Below are 21,028 nucleotides of genomic sequence, written 5' to 3' on the forward strand. Positions count from 1 at the left end.
AGATGGGTTAAATGCACATTAACTTCTCATAAACGGATAAGGCAATGTCCTTTTGCTTTGCGATGCTTACATAATAAATAAATGACCGATTATTTTACATGAAGTTATTGTCATAGCATTTCCAGAAGATGGCAAGATCTCCGGGGCAGAGATTTCCTTACCTATTGTCTGATTTTATTACAGTTTTACGATGGTATTTGGGTTATATATTATAATTCCCAGTATTCTACTGTTTTTTTTTTTAACTCTGCGTACATTGTTGGTGCATTTATAAATACGATGTAAATATAACAATAATAATAATAATATGGAATTGGAAATATTAGAAATGAGCCCAGGTTATAAATCAAAATATTAAAATGGTGAGTACTGAATGTAGTGACGTTTTCATAAGGATTGAGCCATAACTGCCTGTTGATTAAAAGTCAGGCATGAACAGTGGCTGTTTATTTTCAGGAAGCCAGATTCTGGCAATTTATTACAATGCATTTCAAATACATCCACAGTTAAAATGCTACAGCACCAGGACAAAAATACTGGTACTTGTCATTGACCTTGCAGTGATATTTTATGATATCAGTCAATCGACTTGGATTTCAAAGTCCCAAATATACTGTAAGTAACTGCTCCATTCTGTATTAGTTTCCATATTATTTGCATATACTTTTATACGTAATATATTCTCATACGGAAACATTTTTTTTTCTAGTCTTTGCTTTAACAGATATATGAGGCGAATGCCCATAAACTTCTGGGATTCTCTGTGTGTATATCTTTCTTTCTTTATATAGCGCCCACAGTGTACTCAGCGCTTTACAAAAGAGACATACAGTGAATTATAATACAATAAGTGCAACAAAGAAAGTCAGACAATAGGAAAAGAAATCCCGGCCCCAGAGAGCTTACAATCTAAGTGGTGTGTTGGGAGTCTTACAGAGACAGCAGGTGAGGGAATAAGTGCAGTAGATGTCAGTGCTTGGCCACAATGGTCGGTAGGAGCGACTGTGGGTGTGGGACAGTAGCCAGGAATCTAGGTTATTAAAATGCTTCCTTTAGGTGGTGAGTTTTAAGGTTTGACTTAAAGGTGAGAAGGTGTTTGGAGTATACTGAGTGTGAAGGAGTTCTACAGGAAAGGGGCAGTGAGGGGAAAAGGTTTAAGGTGATAGTGAGAGCTGTCGAGGTGAAAGGTGTGGAAAGGAGGCAGTTGTGGGTAAAATGTAGCACATGGGAAGACGAGCATGGGCATAACGAGATATCAAACCTCATATGTAGGAAGGAGCAGATGAGTGGAGAGCTTTGAGGGTAAGGAGGAGAACTTTGCAGGTGATCTGAAATTTGACAGGAAGCCAGGAGAGGGATTTAAGGAGGAGATGAGCAGAGACTGTTTTGAGAGAAAGTGAAATTATTGAAGTAGCCGAATTTTGGATAGCTTGCAAAGGAGAAAGTTGTGAAGTATGTTACAATTATCCAGACGGGAAGAGGATAAGGGCATGCATTAGGATTTTAGCAGTAGAAAAGGGTTAATCTTGGCAATATTACGGAGGAAGAAGCGACAAATTTTAGCCATGCTGAGAATGTGAATGGAGAAAGAAAGGGAGGAGTTAAATTTCCCTCCTAGGCAACGTGCTAAGGCGACAGGATAGATGGTAGTACCATTTCGAGTTGTCAGGTGTCCAGTATTGAACCAGACTGTTGTGTTTTGGGACACTGTCCAGTAAAAAAGGAGAGCTAATACTCGACCTGTATGTTTCTGGACATAGTGACCTGACCGGCTTGGGGGCTGCGGGATTTCCCCAAGCAGTGAGAGCAGGTCTGTTGCTAGGGGGATGGGCAGTTTCCTCTATTCTGATTGGCTGCTGCTGGGTAAAGCTATATGAAACCCAGATTGTAAAGGGTCCAGGACGGCATTAAGAAAGTTAATCAACACAAGACATTCTAGCAGTTTGGACACAAAAGACAGGAGGGATACAGGGTGGTTGTTAGTAAGGCATGTATCGTCTCAGGTGTTTTTGTGATTTGGTTGGACCAGCGCATTTGGAGCAATAGGACGGAGCTGATATTGGCAGCGGAAAGAGAGGAGACCTACCGCTCCACCCCGGTCATTTGGGCGTGGAGTGGGAGAGAGAGAAACCACCATAGGAGACAGCAGCCTCCACAGCAGAGTCATGTTGTGAGAGCCACGTGCCTGTTAGAGCAAAGAGATGAAGAGAGTGAGAGCAGAACAGGTCATGAACAACAAAAGCCTTGTTGGCCAGAGAGCGGACATTCCAGAGGGCACAGGAAAAGGGAAGAGAGAATGAAGCAAGGCAAGGAATAGGTATTAAGTTAGATGGGTTAACACCCTTAGCAGGAGTGAGAAGGAGGCAGGGAGGCTTGAGTAGGTGTATATGACCAGGTCCAGGATTACGAGACATATCCCCAGCAGCAAGAAGGAGTAGAGAGGGAAAGAAGGTGAGAAGAGGATTATAGAAAAGTTTACAAAGGAGTGTCGAAACTGCACATAGAAAAAGCAATAGGACGGCCATAATAGGATGCAGCGCAGGCAGTAGGGAGGTAATGGTAAGAGCAGAGTTCCCAGGTACTGAAGGATATGAGGAGTATGATTTGAAAGAATAGATGTATAAATGAGCCCTGAGGAGGCAGTGTAGCTCTGAAGATTAGATAGCAGCCTGTAATTACATTTAGTCAATTATGTGGAATCTCATTTAGTCATTAGGTGTTGATTTGCCTGTCAAGTCAGAAAGTGACAGATGTTATCATCATTACAAGCTTTCCTTGTAAATGTATCATTATGCGAGTGAATTAATTTACAATGCATCAATAAAGGTCAGATTCAACTCTTTAATAGTACAACACAATCTATACATTAGCTGTATGCAGGGATCTTGTTTAACTTTAAAAAAAATCGATAATACCGTTATGATTGGTTAAACATTATACAAAAGCTTCTGCAAGGTACAGTAAAGATTTTATGAATGCAATTAGATGGGTCATCAAATCAATCCTCATATTAATGTTGCATCATACTGGAATAGCCAAATGAGTCTGGGTAATGAGGGCATTATTTTGCATTATGGGGCAGATTGATCAAGTGCCGGTAAGGGTTAACGTAATCAGGATCAGTTGCGCTAACCCGCACTGGCACTGGATGGATTTGCCCGTATTTTGGGGTGAAAGAGTGAAGAAGTCCTAAGAGGTCCAGCTAAGAAAAGAAACTCGTAGGTGCACGGTTTTGTGGACCCGTGATAGACATACTGTGCTGTAGAGAAGCAGGAGTTTCTATTCTTTGCTGTAACCGTAATGTAGAAGAATTCTAACCAAGTGGGACCTGCAATGTTTTCCCCTCCAGCAGCAAACAAAACAGAACAAAGGATTGTAATGTTGGACATGATAAACAAAAAGAAACATGATTTCATTTAATCTGATCTTAAAACTATTCAATAAATGTCTCACGACCCCAAAATGTAAACATACTTGAAAATGTATGCATTAGTCAACACAGTGCACCAAAACCTAGGAGGTTTCGAAATCCCTGTGCACGATTATTTAATCTAAAGGTGCGAAAACTGGGCGGGGGGGTAGGGGGGCGCTAGATTTTCTGGGGGAGGCGCGGCAGTTATAGAGGTCCCACGCTCTCCCCCAAGGCATTTAAATTAAATGCCGGGGGACCGCGCGAGGTCTCTATAATACACTTACCTTACAGCGATGCGTCGATATGGTCACCCGGCGTCAAATGACGCCGCGGGGTCACGTGATGTCACCACGGCAACGTGACGTCATTTGACGCAGGGGCTGAGCAGGTTGGGTGTGCGCGAGCGGCAGAGAACAGCAGGCAGGGGTGCGCACGGGGAAAAGTTTACGCACCCCTGATTTAATCTATAAATAACTCGAACGTTGGTCCGCTAAAAAGTATCACCGCCTACAACTAATCTGCATTTCTCCAGGACCAACATAGCTACTAAGACTTTGAATTGCATTAAGTCAACAAAAATATATTACAGGGTGGATACTGTATTACTATCAAAGGGCAAAAAGTCAACCAGCGTCATTACAATCCATCCAGAACAAGGGACAATGCTCTATGAAAACAGACCTCTTGTATATACACCCCACATGTTCCGCCTCTTACCAGGTTTTTTGTGGCAGAATCAGCGTGATTCTTCTCCAGTGAGTGAACTCGCTTGAGTGGTAAACACTTGCTGATGTGAACTCCTGGCAGCTTGGCATGCTCGGAAGGCATTCCTAAAAAATATTCACATGTAATAAAACAAATCAGAGCGATAACGGAAAAATCAAATGGGCTGTCACAATAGAAAGATGTAGCTGTATGAATGCCTACCCCTAAGGGTGTATTTAGCACAGTCTCCCAGTTGCACAAGTGGGGCATATTTACTAAATACATCATTATTATTTATTTGTAAAGTGGCTGCATTTTCCGTAGGGCGGTGCATTGGGGGTACAGAGATGTGATCATTACATACACAGAATAACATACAAATAAGGAGAAACATGCACAAACAGATACAAAAGGTAATGCAGGCCCTGCTCGTGAGAGTTGACATTCTAGAGTAGGGGCGTTCAACTCCTGTACTCAAGGTCTCCGAACAGGTCAGGTTTTCAGGATATCCCAGCTTCAGCACAGGTGGCTCAATCAGTGGCTCAGTCGATCCTGACCTGTTGGGGGAGGATTGAGGACTGGAGTTGATTCCCCATGCTCTAGAGAGGAAGTAAATACATTCACTTGAATGGATCATAAGGTATCTTCCAGTGCTGGAAGGTGTCTTATGAAATAGCACCACCTCATTAAAAAAAGGGCTGCATTATTTTAGTACATTTTTATATCATAGCATTAAAAAAATTTACGTGTCATTTTCAGGTAGAATCATTTGCATTGTAAACCAATATAAATCTGCATTCGTGTAAGAAAGCAAGAACTGTTGGCACAACAGTCACATGTCACAACTATGGTTTAGCTTCTCTGTGTATACAGAATATATAACACCGCCAGAAGAAGAGATCAGTGTATCTCGAAAGCTCGCACAAATAAAAGCATTTCGTTAGCCACAGAACGGTATTGACTATTCGTTTTTGATTTTTTATATATATATATATATATATATATATATATATATATATATATACACACACACACATATATATAATTATATTATTATATTATATTTCGCATAGCTGTTTTCTGATCTAGCCAAATCATATGCATCATTACTTACCACTATGATTCACACGGGACCACATTTCAAGGGCCAAACTTGCCACAAAGAGAATAAACAGAGCCCTTAATGCTGCCGTCCAAATATTTTCAATAATTATCTCTCGATGAATGAATGGGAACCACTAGCAAGAAGTGAGCGGCATCTAAAGCTCTCCAGTTGACATTTCTGTTTGCTGGTCAAAGTGTTTCCAAATAGTAATTTGCCTGCATTATTATCCTTTTTATCGGGAAAACACCTGGTGGTGTGGCCAAAGTAATTAGGCGGCAGGCTTTTTACTGCTCAGCACTCTGTCATCAGCACCAATGTGAGATAACACCAGGACAATGGAACCAAAAAGCACCATATTCCTCAACACTGACAAGCAAACCTGCCATACACAGCAAGTGTTTCCTTCTAAAGATAATCACAGGACTGCTGGTAAGTTAATGCACTAAATCATAGCATAATATATACACGCATTTACATATCTACATATTTTTGAAAGGATTACAATTCTTGATCTACACAATCAAACTAAAATGCTAATTCTCGCGTGACTGTAGGAAGTCTAATATTGCTCCAATCCACCGTGTACCCGATTTCAAATGAAACGTTGTGTTGATGAAGCCTTCTAAGATGTGTGTTTTGTTTTTTTGCCCTGTGCTGTGATTGTAACTGTTACGTTTATGTTGATTACTCCAGAGATCGCAATTTATATTTTTATATTTTTGAGGATTAAAAAAAAAAAAAAAAGAGTGATTATTTCCTGTGTTTGAATAATGAAAGTTATAGTACACGTGGATACTATTGATAGTACCAATATTATTACTATATTTGCAGTATTTTCTCTTTGGTGTTCAAATATTACAGAGTTATTTGCTTATTTTTTGTTTGTTATTTACTTAAAATCGATACATTATTAAATAAAAAAATAATAAAAATTGATTTCTTTAAATACACTGTATAACATTTTTTGAACAAGAGCGTTGCCCGCTAGTTAGTTTTTCCTAAAATCAAACATAAATGAGTACTACTTCTTATAACAATTGTATCAGCTGATTGTGCCTAAATGTATGCTGAGCTTCCTACTTATCTTTTTCTCCAGGCTGACTGGTCTGACTGATGTTTTATTAAGCTCTAATCAGGGGTGCGATACCAAGTCTTGAAGTAATTTAGGAGATTTAACAGCCAGAATAGGATCAGGCCCTCAAAATTCAGCGTCTTCTAACTACGGCTTTTTAGTCACCGACTTAAACCCCAGGACTATCTTAACATGTTTAGGTAATCTGGTGCCTGGTAGCAACCCAACCCCAGTTACATGCAATAGATACGTTATCGTCCTGCTACTTTTTATATAAAATGTCAGGAGATGATTAGAGCAGTTACAACGGAATGAGATTGCATGCCTCGCCAGACGTGTAAAACGTGTAATAATAAACCAGATTTACTTCTTAAACCGTGTAAAACACCTTCAGTTGGAGGAAAGGAGATTTTACCAGCAACAAAGGAAAGGGTTCTTTACAGCAGCGGTGCGCAAACTGGGGGGTGTGCCCCCCCCAGGGGGGGTGCTAAATTCTCTGGAGGGGGCGCGGCAGTTATAGAGGTCCTGCGCTCTCCCGCCAGGCACTTAAATTAAATGCCGGGGGGCTGCGCGAGACCTCTATAACCCTTCCCTTCTAGTGTCGCACCATCTTGGTAACCCGGTGTTAAATGACGCCGCGGGGTCACGTGATGTCACGTTACCATGGCAGCGTGACGGCACATGATCCAGCGCGTCATTTGACGCCGGGGTCGAGCGTGGGAAGGGGGAGTGGGGGCGCGAGGCGAGCAGGCAGTGAGGTGTGCGCACAGGGAAATGTTTGCGCACCTCTGCTTTACAGTAAGGGGAATGCATTACCCATGGAGACTGTGATGGCAGACACAATAGATATCTTTAAAAAAAAAAAAAAATTGGCCAACTTTTTAGAAAGGAAAGGTACAGTATACAAGTATATACCAAATAAGTAAACATGGGAAGGATATTGATCCAGGTAGAAATCTGATTGTCAATATTTGGAGTCAGGAATGAATTTATTTTCCCCCTTATGAGATATCATTGGATAATGTTTCACTGGGGTTTTTTGTTTGCCTTCTGGATCAATATACTGTAAGTACAAATATAGGATAAAGTATCTGTCATGTAAATTTAGCCTAGGTTGAATTTGATGGACATACTGTATGTCTCTTTTTAACCTCAGCTACTATGCAAATACTGTAATTAACTAGCCTTACCTCTTGAACTAAGTGCCACGTGAGTCCGTGGTTAGTAGAGTACTCTAACTTCACTTGGTTATCCATGTGCGGAGTAAACCGCTCACCGCATCCCATCACCAAGTTAAACTGTATCATGTAGGAAGCTCCAATTTGCATGGACTGTGTCTCTACGTAGCGTGTGCTGGAGGCCTGCTTGGAGTCTCCGGTGAAACTGAAAAATAAAATAGTGAGGCGTGAGTCAAAATGCATTTCTGCATAAACCGACTGTGTTTCTTATCATTCCATGCAAAATCTGTAAACTTCTAATTATTAATGGCCATCTCTTTTTTTTTTCCTATGAAAAATATACGATTTTAGCAAAGGAGTTCATTTTCTACATCGAAATTCCACTAAAAAGTGAGTGCAGTAAAGAACTCCAACATTCTAGATGGTTTTAATTCCCCCCCAAAAAAATCAGTTTCTGATTCAGCATGTATAATTTGGTGAGATTACACGGGATGACTATGACCAGATATAGAATTGAATATTTTGCTACATGAAATAGAATTATGTCGGGTGCGGAATATTTTCCTCCCTTCTCAGGAAAAGAATTTCTGACTTTCGGTAATGTATATAATAGTCGGAGAAGGTTTGAAAAGTAGTGATTAGCTCCATAATTTTTGGCCCAGACGTGTACAACTTGCAATAATACACCAGATTTACTTCTTAAACCATGTACAGTAAAACACCTTTGATTGGAGGAAAGGAGATTTCACCAGCCACAAAGGAAAATGTATTTTATAGCCAGAGAAGGTTTGCAGTTGAGTGATTAGCTCTATCATTTTTGGCCCAAATGTGGTTGGCTCAGATATAAATAGTATAAGATCAGCATACGGGGAGACTAATCTCTTGGTGCCTTATTTGAAGTCCCATGAGCTGATTTGTCAGGCCAATGGCTAATGTTCCTATCATTTGATTTGAGTAGATTGATTTGTGACCGACATATAAAGGCAGAAGATCAAGCATATAATCCTAAATTTCCTTTGGTATCACATGGTCATCCCAAAAACAGTGTGTTTCATTTTAGTTTTGCATGAATGTATCCAAAATAGGGTATAGGCCACAACTAATCCTGCCTGCATTTGATGCAAACTTTTAACTAGAAAGGTTTCAGACCTGGCTATTTTTTTGGATGCAAACACAATGTAAAAAAGTGACGCAGAGTGGAATTCATCTCATTATAATCTGTGCGTCATGTAACGCCTCACCAAATCCCAAGCTGATGTACCCAGCGCAAATCGTGGAGCAAAGACCTTGATACACTGGCTGAGATGCACTAATCCTAACGCCTATCTACTAAAGAGAATAACAATGTTAATCTAGAGTTAATCAGTGAAATAGCATATGGATAAATTCCTACGAACGTTAGTGCTAAGCATATACAAACAATAAGCCAATGATCCGTTATCCTAACATCGCAGATGCACAAAAGTCTATAAATGTTAGCGTGGAGGAAATAACATTAGGCTAAATAAGTCACACCCAAACTTGCCGTTATTCCCAGCTAACCCCTGATTATCCTAACGTTATTTCATAGAATTGCCTATAAAGAAAAATGCATGTTAATTAAAACCAAAAAATGGTACCTTAATACTGTATACTGTATCCTTTTCGTACGGCACTTATCCCTTTCTCTTAAAATAGTTAAAAAGGAGTCAGACAAAAAGCAGCTGTATATTTATTAAAAAGATTATAACATTACTAAACAAGAGATGCCACTGATAACGTGTAAAAAAAAATGAATGTTTAATTAGCATTATGTTTTATATTGCCGAGTGTGGGGGCAGGATATGGTTGCCAGAGTTGGCATGATCGGTAATATATTTGCAAGTAACAAAAGTATATGCGTAAAATTACATACCAAGTATCTTTTAATAATAACTACAAAGAAACCGTAATTGTGATTTTAAACATTTAATCACTCACATAGTGCAAGCACTTGTGGGAAAAAAACAGAACATACAGAATATAAACAAAACATGTCACATTGACATTTACAAGAAAAAAAATACATATTCTAACAAAGTGATAATAATAATAATAGCATGTTCTTGTATAGCGCTACTAGTTTTACGTAGCGCTTCACAGAGACATTTTCCCTGCCCCGTGAAGCTTACAATTTATGCCAATTTTTTTTTACTGGTGCCTGAGGCACAGGGAGATAAAGTGACTTGCCCAAGGTCACAAGGAGCTGACACTGGGAATTGAACCAGGCTCCCCTGCTTCAAACTCAGTGCCAGTCAGTGCCAGTCAGTGAGCCGCTCCTTCTCCCAAGTGATCTTGTCCTCATTTTGGAAGCGGAAGGAGCAGGCTGATTAGGGCCAGTTTGACGTGTAGTACACTTTGAAGATTATGAGAACTTGATTATAAGCATCTCACATGTAGGTTATTGTGAGAACTGCCCAGCACATGCATGTATGACAGACATGTAATTAATACTGTAATCTTATGTACGTCAGACATGCTTGTTAATAACATAAAATGTAAACATTAGATTTTTGCACACTGTATTATATAAGTTGTCTGTTCGAACTTACCAGGTTTTTCCTCAGGAAGATCCCATGTCCACCATTGTTGGAAAGCCTACACCCCGAGCAGTTGTGATGACCTCCATCATTCTCCTCTCATATATGGACACTTTCAGCTCCGGCGGTGGTTCCCCTCCTCTGTGCCTAGTCTCTGCAGCATGGTCAGCAAGCTTCTTCTTCAGTTTGTTCTTGCTACCTGCCCAACCTTTCTTCAGCATCTGAACGGTGCGCATAGCATTTCCTTCTGCATTGTTATCCTGAAGAAGTTGGTGCCAAATTCTAGTTTTCTCTGCTATGCTTGTTTTGTTGCACAGTTCACCTAGCAGTTGTCGATGGTTATCCACTGCCTCATTTTTGGAATCTCCAATTCTGCATCAGTAAATGTTACAGATGCAGCCACGAGTATCCGAACACTTGCCTTGGAAAATCTGGGGCAATCTCCCAGTAATGCTGCAAAATTTCTGTGACATTTCTGAAGACAGACTAATGGCCCATCGGATTAACACAGCGGGGGGCCCTGGCAGTCCCATTCAAACTGATATTTATGGATAGATTCCCATGCCAGTTGGGAACGGAAATTAGGTGTCTTATTTTCAGATATTCACACAATATATTTTTACTAAAACCATAATGCATAATTAAAAATGTTGAAAAGGGAGAACTACATTCAGTTTGAATGGGACTGCCAGGGACCCCCGCTGTATTAAGCGGATGGGCCATTAGTCTGTCTGCAGAAATGTCACAGAAATGTTGCAGCATTACTGGGAGATTGCCCCAGATTTTCCAAGGCAAGTGTTCGAATACTCGTGGCTGCACCTGTATGTTCCTAAGCAACAGCAGAGGTGGCAGTCGCCTCAGCCATGTTAACAGCGGTAGGCTCAATGGCTTACAAACTTCTTGTGCTGTGTATTTATTTGAAATGTAGCATGGGCATTACGTTTAGTTAACGCACATGCGTTACACGGTTGGAATATGGGCGTGTGTTGATAGGATCGCAAGTTGGATTTTTTCTAATGCGCCTGTGCATTGCATTGGCTCTCGTCTATGTGTTATTAACGTTCCCGCTACTGCATTTATCCATACGCTGATGATTTTGGTCTTGGCGATTGTTGTTGCATATCATGAGCTTAGTGGGTACCCATTCAACTCAGGGAAAATAACATATGAGAGATCCCTTCTCACGCCACCTCCTAAGAGTCTTAAAATAGAGGAGCTGGAACTTGTTTAGCATCTATCATCTGCACCCCAACAGCTGCTCATTTTGTTGACGAATAGGAGGATGTATCAGACTCTGAATCTCCCCTCAGTTAGTTGTGCAGGTGCCCTTGCACACCCAGAAGTCGAGGCATGTCCACTCCTCACCAAGTTCTCTCTCACATCAGTATTAACAATGTGTGTGCTTAGGCTGAGGCCCCACTGCATGCGCCTGCCTTACGACCTGGCAGCGCGTGCAGAGCGCTATACCGCGATCTGCAGATGGCGTGGGGGGTGTGGCCAAAACAGGCTCATGATGAGGGGGCGGGGCCACAACACCGGCCAAACTAAAAAAAAAAACATGCACATGGTGAGTGCGCCCTATTTATAGAGTCCGCATTAATGGAATCTAGCAATTTTAGAGAATTCAGCAAAATAGCAAAATGGGCTAAATTGCACTTAATGAGATGTTAATATAAGTTGTTTTTTTCCCCCAGTCTGAAAAAGGCACATTTTGCTTGGTTTACATACTCCTGCAAACCTGTTGGACATCTCTACTGCAGACAGCGATTCTGGCACGTGTACCAACTGTTCTCAAATTAGAAATGTGTGTTACATACGGTATCTGAATTGTGTTAAAAAGGATACAAATGTAACAAAAATATTACTATAAAAAATATTTTCTAAAACTGAAGGTTCATGGTTGGCTGGTGAACATTTGAGTTTGGTTGTTGCCCAAGTCAGGGGGGCTCAATTCCAGTCCTCAAGCCCCCCACCAACAGGTCAGGTTTTCAGGCTATCCCAGCTTCAGCACAGGTGACTCAATCAGAGGCTCAGTCAAAGACTGATTAAGCCGCCTGTGCTGAAGCTGGGACTGATTGAGAAACCTGTGCTGAAGCAGGGACTCATTAAGCCACCTGTGCTGAAGCCTGGATATCCTGAAAACCTGACCTGTTGTGGGGCTTGAGGACTGGAGTTGAGCACCCCTTGTCTAAGTACTGGTTACTTTTAACGGGAGTTAATTCATGGTCGTAACTCGGCTCTATCCATTAAACAAACGAATTGACCTATTCTTTATCATATTCTTGTTCACAACTCAGTCTCCTGCTTATATGAAAGCACCCGAAACGCGACTACAGTTTTTTTTCCCCTATTTGACCTTACCGGTATATAGTTGTAATGCTCACATGTTTATCTTAAATAAACACTTCTATTTTGAATGCTCTCTCCTGACTTGTTTACTCGCTGTAAGTAATCTATGTCTCATGAACGGCTAACAGCCATCTCTCTTCAGTAGCAAATTATGCTCTTGAAGATGACATGATGTGCAATGATTTATAGAGCACTGGCGTTAGTTATTCTAATGAAAAGGCAATTGTCAAGGTTCCCCAGTGAGGATATTTTCATGCACATAAATCTATATTTACGTAAAGCCAAGGGGTACAGAAATGAGAACCTAATGGACCCACAGCTGGGATAAACCCACAGAAATTAAACTAATATCAATTTACTGGAGACCTGGTGTGACCTTGACATATCCCCTTGACAGTAGCAAGGTCATTGATTTATATATTCCAAGCCGTACAATGATGCTGAAGAATACTTAAACAATACAAGGAGAAAATGAGAATGCTGTGTTATGTTTACGTCTCCTGGAAGTCTGACGTAAGTGCAAACGAATGCTGACTTGTTTGGAAAAATACAAATACATCAAGTTCCGCGTTTACTAGAGAAACGCTACGCACTAGAAAAAGCAAAAGCTCATTTTAAGCGCAAGACGACTAAAGAAATGCACTAAAATGCAATAATGGTATTTTATTTTTAAAAAAATGCCATGAAAGGGTTTCTTTATTTGTTCTTTGATTAATAAAATGCAAACAGTAGGAGACTAGCCATGTTGCTTCACTTTAAATCGACAATGAGTACTTTCCAAGTCCTTGTTAAAAGTGGTGAATGCTGCTCCTACAGCCTCATTATCACCGCCAGAGCACACGCCCCACTGCCACCCCCCCCCCCCCCCCGCATCAGGCAGGAAGATGATCAGAAAGTGAAATCAGATTGCTGTAATGTGCTTGATAATAAAACTCCTCGGTTGCTGTTCTGGATGCCCATGGGGATATCACAATTATTTTTGTGTCCTAAGGTTTCCTACAATTGCTATGATTGTACTTCATTTAAGGAAAGATGTATGGCAATTAAACCTGTGAATGGTTTTGAATGTTTATTAGACACGGTTAAAAGTATTCTGTTAACAGTGGAACTAAGTTACGGTCTTTGGAAGCAAGTGTCAAATTGCTCTACTCCGTTCCTTTGAACAGACACGGCCTGTTAATAAAAAAAAGAATGTTACTTTTTTTTTTTTAATTTGCCCTCCAAAATTTTCAACAGCTGACAACGGAGATAAGGAAAAACAATGATTGCCAGGTACAGTAGATCTGAGCATCCATAATGGATCTTGTAAACACAGGTTTTCCACATTGTGCTTTCTCAGTATGGAGCAGGCAGCAGGATGCAATGGCATCAGTATTTCATCAAACAGGGCTGGCTGAACTTATCACAAACCGTAAACTTATAAAGCTGTATCGCAGAATAGTGCACCTCCGCTTTAGTTTTGGTAATGCATAGATCGAATATGGATGCAGTAATAGGTTCCTTAATAGCACTTTGCTACTTGAGGCACTGGGGAAGTTAAATAACTTGCTTAAAGTGACACTCAATGGGTCAGAAACAAAGGTCTGGTGGAAAGTCTTCGACTGAGCCACTTGTGCTGAAGCAGGGATATCCTGAAAACCTGACCTGTTGGTAGCCCTTGATGACTGGAGTTGCTCACCCCCTGGTCTAGCTTGGTGCCTTGCTATATTCAGCAAGTAATACGTGCAGTGCAACTTACGTTAATGTTCCTTTTTTTGCAGTATACTGTATGCATGTACTTTAAATTTGTTATCCTTATCAGACACTTCATTATGACAGCCACTATTAATTTTGTATTTTGAACAATATTTGTTACAAAATAATTTAATGCTGGTACTCTTAAAGTAGCATCCAAACCATCCCAAAGATTTTTTTAACAAGTTTTCTTACTTTTTTTTTTTTAACTATAGAATTGAAACCGGGGTCTCCAGAGCTGACCCTGTTAATTTCAGCTACGTCCAGAGATACTTACCTCCAAAGTAGATGCCGGTAGCTGCTCTGGCCCAGCAAGCAGGGCTTTCAGGATGACGTCATGGCTTCCTATTGGCTCACAGGGCCTTAGATCTCTGAACAGCAGTCATACTGTTAACCCTGGTAACCGAGAAGAGCAGCTAGCGGCACCTAATTTGCAGGTAATTTGCAGGTATCTCCAGAAGCAGGGCATCCCCAGAGCTGATATTAACGGGGTTCAGCTCTGGAGATAGTTATATATAGCAAATAAAAAGATCACGTGTGAGCACATTCACATGTCTTAGGCAGGTCTGCAACCCTGCCTTTCACCATTATCCCCAGCATACAGTGCTTCCACTGCAGCAAAGGGATTCTGGGAAATGACATGTAAATGAGCACACAATGTGTCACCTTTTGTCTGAAAATCAATTTTTACATTGAGCCCATATAAGCTGATGCTCGCTGTTTATACAGCTTTAAAAGCACAGTATGCTATATGCAATACGGTGGAGGTTTCTTGTTGCCCTTTTCACCCACCATAACTTAAAATGTATATACGTGTATATGTGTGTAAAAAAAAAAAGCAGCAAGCACTCCAATGTAGATATCCAGAAAGGCCTGGTGCGAGTGCCATAAATAATGTAAAGAGTACGTTACCATCCAGCAGGGTAGCAGAACAGCAATAAGAGACAGCACTCACCTCTGAGTGCTGTCTCTCTTTGCTGTTCTGCTGGATGGTATCTCTCTCTCTCTCTCTCTCTCTCTCTCTCTCTCTCTCTCTCTCTCTCTCTCTCTCTCTCTCTCTCTCTCTCTCTCTCTCTCTCTCTCTCTCTCTCTCTCTCTCTCTCTCTCTCTCTCTCTCTCTCTCTCTCTCCTTGGATTGCCTCTTTAAAACCATTCTGATTTTCTAAACAACGGTTTTGTAGCCCATCTCCTCACTGTCAGTTGGAACTGATTCAGCCCTATTTTCTCTGTTAAAAATAAGCCCCTTACTAATCCTTTAGAAAAGCCGCACGTGTTGTTTTTCTGTAATCTGTGGTATTGTAGTATTAGGAGTATTATACTTTCAGGTATACTTCTGCAAAGCCATTAAACATATGTGTAACTACAAAATAACTGCTATGGTAAATATGCATATGACTCCAACTGAATATTCCAGGATCCAGTGTTGCAAAAAAAAAAAACCAAACAAATAAACAAATTAACACTGGCATATTTAAATCTCACAGTGAGAAACATTTGTATTACCAGAAGCTATAATAAAGGCTCTCACCACAGCGTCCAGTCGTGGCCACAGTATGGCTGCACATTTCCCAGGTAGAACCCAAGAGATTGGGTGACATCCACTAGATTGGTGAAGTCCAGGCTGATGCTATTGAAGAGCACCGATGTCATGATAATCTCATCGATGGCCCATACATCTTCTCCTTGGCCAGAATGGTACGGCTGCCACCATCGAAACTGAATTCCAAACTGTCTCGCTTCCTCTGCCAATTCCACCGATATTATTCTAAAATGGAAACCGGGAGAGAGTTTAGACACAAGGCATAACTATTCCACAATAATACAACTGTGAGGCTAAAGCCTCTGATTATGTGAGGGGAGACCACCCTAGCACCACCCCCCCCCTCCTTTTATAAATCTACCTCTTACCTGTACTGTTTCTCAGCCTTGCTTTCTAAAAATCCACCTCCCACCTCTCCTCCTTCTCCACCACTTCCTTTTAGATGGGTCCCTTATATCCATCCTATGAAACAATGCAAACTACCTCTAGAAATTCCAATATTCAGCCAATTCCTCTTGATGTTTAATCTACTGTATTTTGTCTGTTGTCCACTCACACAAACATAAAATGCCTTAAAAAAATCCCAAATTCAAAAGTAAATAGTCACCATAACTTCCAGACACTATTACATTATTAATAATTTACGTAGTGTACATTTATCTTTGTCCTTTACTCTCTCTCTCCACACACACACACACACACACACACACACACACACACACACACACACACACACACACACACACACACACACACACACACACACACACACACATACACACACACACGCCAAGTCAATAACTAAGCTGACACCTGACATGGGCACAAACTATATTTATCTGCTATAGTTGGGGATGCAAAAGGTGAATTGAGGCACATGTTTTACCACTGGCATACCCAGGACATCATCCTAAAATATTTCTAATTAAATCAAATAATGCTAAAATGTTATTTATGTTGGCATTAAAGATGCGCAAAACTGTCCCAAATGAGTGTGCACAATTGTTTGTATATTTTTCTAAAATGTCGCCACGCTTTGCAGGGCAAAAAAACATGCAAAATTATTCTTAGATGCTGCAGGAATCTGCAAAATTTTGCAAGTCTAAGGCTGAGGCCATGGTGCCTTCTCCCGTGCGGAGGCTGTGGGAAAGCGGGTGCTTTCCCTGGCCATGCTGGACGGGCCGTGTGGGGTGTTCCTTGGGGCGTTCCTAGGGGCGTCACAGAGCTGGTTCGCCCTCATTGGGCGAACCGCTCACGTGATCTGTCTGTCGCGCTGAGACATCAGTTTAACTGATTTCTCACGCAACGCGCGCCCCCTCCTGCTTCCGTGCAGACGCGCCCGCACGCCGCATGGACGCGAACGCTGCCTTAAGGCTGTTCGCTCAGCGTGTGGACGCCTCCGCACGGTCTGCAGTACCATGGCCCCAGCCTTAAGGGGCTTATTCTGCAAGGTGTGATAATGCAGGTGACGTGCTATCGCATGAAAAGTCATCTCATTAGTCAATGGGACTTTTCATGTGGTAGCAGGTCATCTGCTCTTATATCCACTTTACTGAGTAAGCCCCAAAGAAATCCAGACACTAAAATGGGAGTTCTCTCGAGAGGAGAGGTGAGAGAGATACAGACCGGAGAGAAAGAGAAAATATTATATTTAGCAGAAGCTCCATGTCTGGGCTAGGGTTTCTCAGTCTCGCGAAATCTGGGTGAAAGAGAAAAATGCGTGCAACGTTTTGTCACGCTAAGCCCAGGTTTAATTTTGTATGGTTTACAAAACGCTTTGAAAATGTAGCACATCTTTAGTCATGAATAAAATGAAAAACATTAGGAAATTGTAGAGAAATCGGATATCCCATAACACATTATCATGACCATATAGATAACATTGAACACAATAATGTATACTCCATTTATGTATGTTAATTTTAAGTGAACGGTTTACCTAAATTGAATTAAGCTGCAGTGCATTCATTTCCATTCTTCTACCAATGTAATCTCGTCAAACAGAGATTATCCCCATTAGACTTTGGCAATGCGTAAACACATGCCCTATTGCGCTGTGAAAATTTGATCAGAACTCATTCCCAAGGGCGTAGCAAAATGTGCAAGGTCATTTGATTTGTCGTGGCAGCTCTGACAACAAACTTGTAGTTGACAAACGGCAAAGAAAATTAAGAATAATATCTAATCTCCAGCAGCAATTACTGGATACAGGCACGGGGCAAACACATTGATTGTCAAAGCAATGACATCTGCTTGAAAATTCAGTGAATCCCTCACCGGTATCATATTGCCCACATATCAGACACAGGGTAAAGATGTGATTCAAGGTGACAAGTACAACATTTGTCTTTCTGAATACATAATGACAGGCAAGAGATGGGTAGTAGGCCGTAGAAAAGCATTTCCTGTTTCAACCCTCTCTGAAAAGGTGTATTTTTCAATATAAAGCACAAAAAGATGACACGTTGTGTGCTCATTTGCACGTCATTACCCAGAATCCGTGGCTGCAGTAGAAGCATTAAGAGATAATAGTGAAAAGCAGGGCACTGTCTAAGGCCCGTTCTATAGTGCCGGGCGCACGCTACGCTGTGCGCGCGCACGGCAGGGGGCTTGGAGCGGACCGATGAGGGAGAACATGAAGAAATTAATGATTTTGAGCTGCTACCGGCGCTGTAATGTATGTATGTGTGTGTACAGCATGTGTGTATGTTTGTGCGTGTGAGTATGTGTGTGTATGTGTGTATGTGTCAAAGTTAAATAAATAAAAATATATTTTTATTACAACTTTTTTTATTTAAAAAATATTATTTCATACATAATTCACAATCTCTACACACACATACACACATACACACACACACACACACACACACACACACACACACACACACACACACACACACACACACACACACACACACAGTACCTTCACTCAGCATACACAGCATACACACGAAAAGCATGTGGCACGTGCACGCGCGTTCGCACATTCACGCGCGCGCGCACGGCCGCAAACAGTATAGAACGGCCCTTAGATAAGTGCTCACAAGTGGTATTTTTTATTTCCTGTTCAATATAAAGCAACACACAACCTCATCACACTATACTCTGTGTTCTAAAGCATCTTTCACATGGTGACGAGAGACAGGTAAGCAATATTGGATTGTTGATTCCTACTTTCTCCAATGGTTCTGGTTGGACTCCTGTGCTGATTATTATAGTGAGTTACAAAGCAGCGTGCCCACATAACTCCAATATAGCAGCCGTGGCATGGACCGGTATGTTGCGGCTACGTTAAGAGGGAAGAAAACATTTCTAAAGAAAAGAAGCCTGTGGACTGGAAATGTATAGAAACACACAGTACCACTGTATACAGCAGCATTAGCACTTTCAAGGAGTGAGGATTTTTCTACTAGCAACGCTGCATTTAAAAAGGAATTGTTCAGTAATAAGGTTCAAAGGGGAAACTATTGAACATATTCATCTGGACTATGGAAACAGCCAAGAACAAGGCTGAGATCCGACTTTGTGAAACATAAAATACATAACGTTGCAATATTTAATGGAGTGAGTTCAGCAATAATCTGACATTAACTCTATTTTTTGCTATTCCACATTTTGAGAGGCAGTCACAATTATTTGTTTCATTTGTTCGTGCAATTTGCACTATGTATCATTTTGTTGCAATGGTAACACAAGAGGTTTGGCACCAATCCAGCCTGTTATGTCCTCTGAATAAGGATATTTCATAGTCTTTCTATTGCTATCACGCTATGAGCCAGATGCTCTACGCTCAAGTAAATCAGAGCTCGTAAAGTTACGTTAGCTAAAGTTGCCCGAGTTAAAATGGTATCCACAAAGCTAATTATATTAATAATCAATGTCCGAAATGTATCTCATTAGCATACTGTAGGCTTAATGTCACATTATTGTAGAATAATGTTGCGTTATCATCCAATAACATGACGTTATGTCCGTCTCAGCGTTACTCCCATCCAGAACCTGAAATAGCTCTATGGCTTGAGTTGGGAAAGAGAGGAGAGGGAAATAATATGTTAGTTAAGTCATACCTAACAGAGGTGTTACACCCATCGAGGACCTGTCCAAGCCTTATTTCAGGATCTGGATGGGACGAACGCCAAGCTTAGGTATGACCACTAACGTTATGTTAAGTCCCCGTGTTACCCTTAACGGACTTTAGAGAATAGGCGATGCTATAAGATTCAGTTGTATATAATTTGCATGCCATTATCATTAACGTTTATTAAAGTTAAAGCTATGCTCCTTACAGAAGAAAACATGACTTAAAGCTGCAGTTCAGTCAATATCCTGCATGTGTGTTTTTTTTAATAAATCAGTTCTGTAGTAAGAAAAAATACTTTTAGCATTTTCTGTTTTTAAAAAAACAACTTTTTGAAAGACCAATTTTCTTGTATTCTATTTTAACAACCATTTGCTAAGGCACTGCCCCTTCGTGTCCTGTCACAAGCCCTGGCACACCCCTTTGTCAGACCTGCCCTCCCTCTAGCACACGTCAGTGCAGCAGTGCTCATGAATATTCATGAGCTTCCACTGACAGACAAGCAGAATATAAACAGATCCCTTCACTAATTATGTCACCAAATTTCGACCTATCAATACATGGAGAACGAATTGACCGGCAGCTATACAGTACTTTAGGTAATTAGAGATTGCACACATGAAACTATTGAAGTAAAAAAATAAATTAAAAAAAAAAAAAAAAAGACTGAACTGCAGCTTTAACTTTGTTATTGTCCATTGAGGATACAGCGTTACTCTTAACGTGATGAGTAGTTTAACAGAGTGTAGAGCGTCTGGGCTTAAGTTCTTGATAATAACGATTGGAAAGACCGAAAAATTAAAGTTGAAATGGTGTCGTATTAAAATTGAATGTGAATTCCAGTTTCATCGAATTAGTCTCCAGTCCTAATCCAGATGACTGTGCACCCGACAGCGTACAAACACTTTACACAAGCGCTACCATTTCTCCACTGTCAGTCCTCAAAGTGAGAGCTAAATTGTTCTTTCTGCTCTGTTCTCTGTTTGCAAAGTAAGTACGAAGCCACCTTTGGTCAAACATGAGTAGCTGATGTACTTGAATGCAATGTTCCTGTAAAAACAATTTTTTCCCAAGATACAAATAAGTAAAAGAGTTACTTTAATTAAGTAATAATCCCCGCAGAATAGGGCATTATTGGCTTGTAATGCCCCGTTCTGAGGGGATTATTACTATTATAGGCTAAATGTAGGCTTTTTTCATAGATAATAGACCCTTTTGTACAGTTATATAGATTTTTTTATTAAAATAAAATAGTAAATACATTAAAACCCCTCTATAAACACTTACACTGCAG

At 40.7% G+C, this 21,028-nt stretch overlaps 1 protein-coding gene across 4 annotated transcripts in view; it reads right to left on the reverse strand.

The window, feature by feature from the left end:
- Positions 1 to 21,028, reverse strand: part of RELN (reelin) — a 483,994-nt gene that overhangs the window by 136,274 nt on the left and 326,692 nt on the right. For all 4 annotated transcript variants that reach the window (XM_075599655.1, XM_075599652.1, XM_075599651.1 and 1 more), the window contains exons 20-22: positions 15,642 to 15,878; positions 7,485 to 7,677; positions 4,130 to 4,242 (exon numbers count right to left, since the gene is read on the reverse strand). In XM_075599655.1, coding sequence (XP_075455770.1) covers positions 4,130 to 4,242; positions 7,485 to 7,677; positions 15,642 to 15,878 — 543 coding nt within the window. The remainder of the gene's footprint in view (positions 1 to 4,129; positions 4,243 to 7,484; positions 7,678 to 15,641; positions 15,879 to 21,028) is intronic.

Source organism: Ascaphus truei, chromosome 5 (assembly GCF_040206685.1).
Source record: "Ascaphus truei isolate aAscTru1 chromosome 5, aAscTru1.hap1, whole genome shotgun sequence".
Taxonomy (NCBI): Eukaryota; Metazoa; Chordata; class Amphibia; order Anura; family Ascaphidae; genus Ascaphus; species Ascaphus truei.